Source organism: Rhagoletis zephyria, unplaced genomic scaffold (genome assembly GCF_001687245.7).
Source record: "Rhagoletis zephyria isolate East Lansing unplaced genomic scaffold, Rhagoletis_zephyria_1.1 Rzeph_scaffold_01541, whole genome shotgun sequence".
Classification (NCBI taxonomy): Eukaryota; Metazoa; Arthropoda; class Insecta; order Diptera; family Tephritidae; genus Rhagoletis; species Rhagoletis zephyria.
This window is the reverse complement of record NW_016158625.1, coordinates 25,895-31,894: the sequence shown is the minus strand read 5'-3', so window position 1 is coordinate 31,894 and position 6,000 is coordinate 25,895. Positions and strand designations below refer to the sequence as shown.

The following is a 6,000-nucleotide window of genomic DNA, read 5'->3' as shown; positions in this document are numbered from 1 at the left end:
TTTATTTTATTTTATTTTATTTTATTTTATTTTATTTTATTTTATTTTATTTTATTTTATTATATTTTATATTTTATTTTATTTCACTTGATTACGAATATACTGTAAAAAATCAAATTTTGTTTAGAAGAAAATATTGTAAGGGTATATAGTATACCTGTACTAATCATTAAGTTAACTTATTGTAAACTAGACATAAGGTGTTTTGTGTCTATATTAGGGATGTTAATTTTTCGGCTTTTTACGATCCCGGATTTTTGGGATGGCGTTGTCACAATCCCGGAATCCTGGGATTAGTGCCGGGATTTAGATATTCATTACTTTTCAACAACTTGAGTCGAAAAAATTGCTTCTATATTGTTTGAGAAGCTCTCCTACCATGACATAAATGTGTTTGAAACCTCCTTTTTAATTTAAAGTGGCGTTTTTTTTCTCTGACATCAGGATTTATTTTAAAAGACGTTGAAATTTCAAAGATATGATTAATTCCAAAAATTATTGAAAAACTCAATGCAATGTAGAGTAGAATAAAAATATGTGTAACAAATGCAATAGGAAATTTTTTTAGAATCTAAAAAATTAAAATTTTTTGGATTCACAAGGACGAATAAGTAATTTTTAAGCTGAAAATGTTAGAAGAGCGAAATTTAAGGATATTATCGAGTTTATTTAAGCCCTTAACATATAATTTTTTTAAAAACAAATATTGCGAATTTTCAAGGATAAAATTTTGAAATGACATTTTCAATATTTACCAGCCCTTCTGTGCCAGAAACTTGAATTTATTTTAATTCTACAGGATTTCCTCATTAATTTTATACCCATACTTCTTCTCTAAGCACATTTCTCTGAATTTTTTAAATCATTTTTGAATTACTGACGTCTGAGTGAAAAACCAAAAACGCATTTTACTATATTTGGCCCATGGTTTCGCGAATATATTGACATTTGTGTTTAAAATTTACTCTAGCGCGGTGTTATATGTAAAATAAGCTAGGAATTTATAAAAAAATATTAGATAATTATTAAATAAAAAAAGAAATATAGCTAATAGCCAAGAAAGGGAGTTTCTATTATTGCCATCAGTGCAAATTACAAATCCCGAAAATCCCGGGATTACTTGTCACGAATCCCGGGATTTTCGAGACCTTAAAAAGTCCGTGATCCCGGGATCCCAGGATTAACATTCCTAGTCTATATCATTAGTGACAAAGTTATGGATCTCGCCCAGGACACCGTCTTGTAAATAGTTAGCGGAATAAAAAACCATTCGATATTTGATAGCGAGAACGACGGACGTGTTTTAGCTCTTTTTGCATTCACGCTGTTGTGACCACCTTTTATCAGCCTCATGGAACATGCCTAAGTTAAATTGCCTTTTTAGCGCCTGTGGGGAGATAGTAATTTATAGCTCGACTGCATTATTTAGTAGCACTCCTTCTTTTGCTAGAGTATCCACCCTTTCGTTTCCCTCTATGCCCTTATGCCCAGGTACCCAGTAAAAGTGAATTTTCTTAGTTGGCCCTAGTATTTTTTAGCTCACTTCTGCATTCTAAGACACTTTTTGAGATCGTCGTATTTGACACTATGGATTTTATGGTTGCTTGGCTATCTACATACGTACATAGAAAATAGCTTGATTGCTATGACCATTGCTGTTATTGAGAAACTGCGCTGCTTTCTTTACCGCCGCGACTTCCACCCGGAAGATGCTGCAGTATTTTGGAAATTTTTTTGTTCCCAAGAACGCTTAAGAACCAAAAACGAAATGAGAACAAAACTTTCGTGGGTGTTTCCCAAGAACGAAAGTGAGAACAAAACTGTGAAGAAAGTTCTCAACGGTAATTATATAAGAAAAAAACCCCGCAAAACGTTCCCAAAACAAAATGCGAACAATACTTTGGTGAACATTTCTAAGAGAACAAAATGGGAACAAAAGTCTAAGGAACTTTCTCTCGAAGAATCATTTGGGAATTAAAGCCTTAAGATCTTTCTGACGGAGAACGAATCGGGCACAAATATTCTCTGAGCTACTCCCAAAGAATGGAAGTGAAAACAAAATTTTTGTGATAGCGTTAAATGTTTGAATATTAAAATTAATCAAACAAGAAGTGAAAGATAATTATGCAAATTAAGTCACAACGAAAGACTTAAGAAACGAACTTTTCCTGCACAGAAAGTGAAAAATTGTTCCATACACGGACTGTTCACCCTAATGATAAACTATCTGGAAGTTGAAATGATCCAGCTTTCCNACGAAAGACTTAAGAAACGAACTTTTCCTGCACAGAAAGTGAAAAATTGTTCCATACACGGATTGTTCACCCTAATGATAAACTATCTGGAAGTTGAAATGATCCAGCTTTCCTCTGCCTTAGAATTAACTATAGTGCTTCTCACTAAAACGATTTTTTATTTCAACACGCAGACGTCGCTGTCATTCTTAACTTGAAGTTGTCAAAACTTTTGTTTTCGCTTTGCTCTCTAACAGAACGTTCCCAGACTTTTGTTCGTATTTGATCCTTGTTGAAAACGTTCTCGACATTTTCGTTCTCATTTTGTTCTTATTTACAACGCTCTCGAAAGTTTTGTTCTCATTTTCTCTCTCCTGAGAACGTTCCCGAGAGGTTTGTTCGCATTTCGTACTTTACGGAAACTTTCCCGCACAATCTTTACATCGCAATTCTTGCACCCCCTTTTGTAGTCCTGCATTTAAAGAAACTAAAAATAAAAAATAAATTATTTAATATAAAAACAAATTAGTTTAGAAATAAAATTTTAAATATAATTGGACTAGCTATAAAAATTGTTTTAAATTTTGGATATAATTACTTATCTCGATTCATATTATCCAGTTTGAATAAGGGAAGTGTGAAAATTTTTTCTTTTTTATACTTTTTTGTCTAAGATATTTTATTTAAATTAAAGTTTTGTATTTGTTTAGAAGTTATCCTTTTTCGAGTGCAATATTGGTAATGTCTAAAAATACTTCTTTTACTTGGCAACATCTTCTCAAGAGTGCATTGCCCCGAAAGATCTTTAGTCACACGGTTTCTTGCGATATCTGTGTGGCCTTTAATTCACATGAAATTGATGCTGAAGTTGTCTGGTGCGATTGGGAGGGAAGTCCGAAGCTCTATGGCATACCGGTAAAGGGTCCTGTGCATATATGTAAATAAATCCCTGTGCAGCTCATTTTCTGGCGAGAATATCTGTCACTTCATTGCCGATGACTTCATTGTGTCCCGGAACCCATATGAGGCATACCCAATTCGTAGAGGCGATATAAGTTTTAAAAGCTGAAGACAGTACCATACCAGCTTTGAGGTGACATCGTGCGATTTAAGAGCGAGGAGCGCCGCTATGCTGTCCGAGTGTATGTACCTTGCCCCATGCTGGTGAAAGGGAGCTGTTTGGGATGTATGCCTTGCACTCTTGCTCCGAGGCCGTGGCCAGTCTTGGAGCCGTCAGAGTACCAGATGTGGCCGTCCTTTCTGGGCTTAGGTCGTTTTAGTTATGTGTATAGTTAAATCTCGGAAGGCACAGGTCCACAAAGATAATGCGCAGCCCATCTTCTTGTTGTGAAGGGTGTATAAGCTTCTTGTCCCCTATATTGTCCCCTGAGATGAGCTTTGATGTAAACAGAGGCCAACAAGCACCTAGAGAGCCGCGTTTGGTGTTGTTCTTATCTAGGCAATGATGCCGACGTGGGCTAGTCGTTGTAGCTTACCGAGCTGCCTAAACGAAACTCTGTTGATTCGGATGCCTAACCCTAGGTTGTCAGAGAGCTCGTTTCGGGAAGAACCTCCAGTCTAAATTTACATTTAACTTCAATCTACCCGTGAATTGGATGAGTGGAGTATATCCACTCGTCTCTTAACTTACAGAATATGGGTGGGCAAGGATTCATTCGAACGCTGCTTTCGGAAATAAAATTGTAAACTGACCCACAAGATCCAACCTGCTCCGAGAGAGGCCCACTCAACCCAATTCAACTAAGACCCCCTCTCTCTGATTCAACCCCGTCGAAACATCACATTTCCTGGGCCTACCAGTAGTTGGGCTTGACGACAACTATTGAAGGACTATCCGATCTAGTCAGCGCTAAATAAGCCGCTACAGCAACAACAACCCAAACTACTATATCGACGGACACATCGCTCAACGGTGGTTTGAAGAATTCAAATGATTCTTGATATGCACAGTTTCATTTAATGCTGCTCCCTTTACGTAGTACTAATGCCGTTGCAACAGCCGTGCGTAATGTTTATCGGCCCGCTTATTGTGATACTTCTGTTGTAGGTTTATTTTTGCATTTGATAACGCTTTTGATTCACATTTCCATCGTAAATTTAAAATGAACTTTATCTTTGCAGCCAGCAACTTGGAATACATTCAACGTGAAGTGACTGGAGAAAAGAAGAATGTCGCTGTCATCACATTGAATCGCCCCAAAGCTCTGAATGCACTGTGCGACGGTCTCATGAAGGAGCTTAATCAAGCGCTCATTGACTACGCCAGTGATCAAAATATTGCTGCCATTGTGATCACCGGCAGCGAGAAGGCATTTGCCGCTGGCGCTGATATCAAGGAAATGCAGTCCATTACCTACTCTCAATGTATTATGCATAATTTTTTGAGTGACTGGACCGGTGTCGCCCGCTGCCAGAAGCCTATTATTGCCGCTGTAAATGGTTATGCTTTGGGTGGTGGCTGTGAATTGGCCATGATGTGTGATATTATTTATGCTGGCGAAAAGGCGAAATTCGGTCAGCCTGAAATTGCTCTGGGTACTATTCCTGGCGCTGGTGGCACTCAGCGTTTGACACGCGTTGTTGGTAAATCCAAGGCTATGGAAATGTGCCTGACTGGCAATATGATCTCAGCTGCTGAGGCTGAGAAACGGGGTTTGGTAAGCAAGGTGTTGCCCGCCGATCAGTTGGTAAATGAAGCGATTAAACTAGGCGAGAAGATTGGCACACACTCAGGACTGATTGTGCAACTATGCAAGGAGGCAGTGAATACAGCGTATGAAACTACACTGCAGGAGGGTTTGAAGTTCGAACGCAGAACTTTCCACGCCTCATTCTCAACTGTGAGTAGTAGCTTAAATAGTCTTTCATAGCTATGTGGACATAATATTTACTACATATACATGTATATCGTCGTTTAAAGTACAAAACCGCGTATCAACAAAATGCCAAACCGCGTATGTGAGGTTGCATGAATTATTTTCTAGAGAGTAAAAACACTCGCATTTCAAAATGGTTATCTTTTTTTTATAAAGCAATCGCATTTCTGGCTAGTATATTTCAGGACGAATGGATATGGATAGAGGCTAGATCTTGTGTGAGCAAATCTAATTTTTGGCAGCAAATGTCAGTTGCGCGGTTTTGCAGAATGACGGTTTTGTACTTTAAACGACGATATATATGTACGTATGAATGTATATAATATCTCAATTTATGTTCTTGGATTTTCAGGAGGACCGCAAAGAAGGCATGACTGCTTTCGTCGAGAAGCGTCCAGCAAACTTTAAAAATAACTAAAGTGTTAAGCCAAAAGTAATTCATGCGGACTGAAATTCGTTTGCCTGGAACTGCATGCCAGAAATTGCATTTATATTACGTTTATACCAGAAAAATTTGTTTAATACAAAATGATTTTATGTTAACTCGATTCTTCCTTTTCTGTAGAGAAATTTCGTTAGGGCCGTTAACTTATCTATTTAAAAGTGTAGTTAACGCATTAGTTAATTTTAACTACGTAAAATTCCCTAGAAAATATAGTCAAGTTTAACTAATGATTTATATATACTTTAAAATAGATAAGTTAACGAACCTTAATCTAAAGTAATAATTAAATATATTTTGTTAATGATATATACTTATAAAATTTTAATACATACTTACATATTTTTGAAAAGTTTTTCTTTCTTTGTATATTCCTACCGTTTTCTCCAATGAAACAAGTCTACATGAAGTAAGAGTAAGTGCAGGT

General features: G+C 36.9%; 1 protein-coding gene across 1 annotated transcript in view; it reads left to right on the top strand.

Moving 5' to 3' along the window:
* Positions 1–5,925, top strand: part of Echs1 (Enoyl-CoA hydratase, short chain 1) — a 9,097-nt gene extending 3,172 nt beyond the window's left edge. The window contains exons 3-4 of the mRNA XM_017618003.1: positions 4,377–5,095; positions 5,484–5,925. Of these exons, the coding sequence (XP_017473492.1) occupies positions 4,377–5,095; positions 5,484–5,549 (785 nt within the window). The 3' untranslated portion in view covers positions 5,550–5,925. The remainder of the gene's footprint in view (positions 1–4,376; positions 5,096–5,483) is intronic.
* The last annotated feature ends 75 nt before the right edge of the window (positions 5,926–6,000 follow it).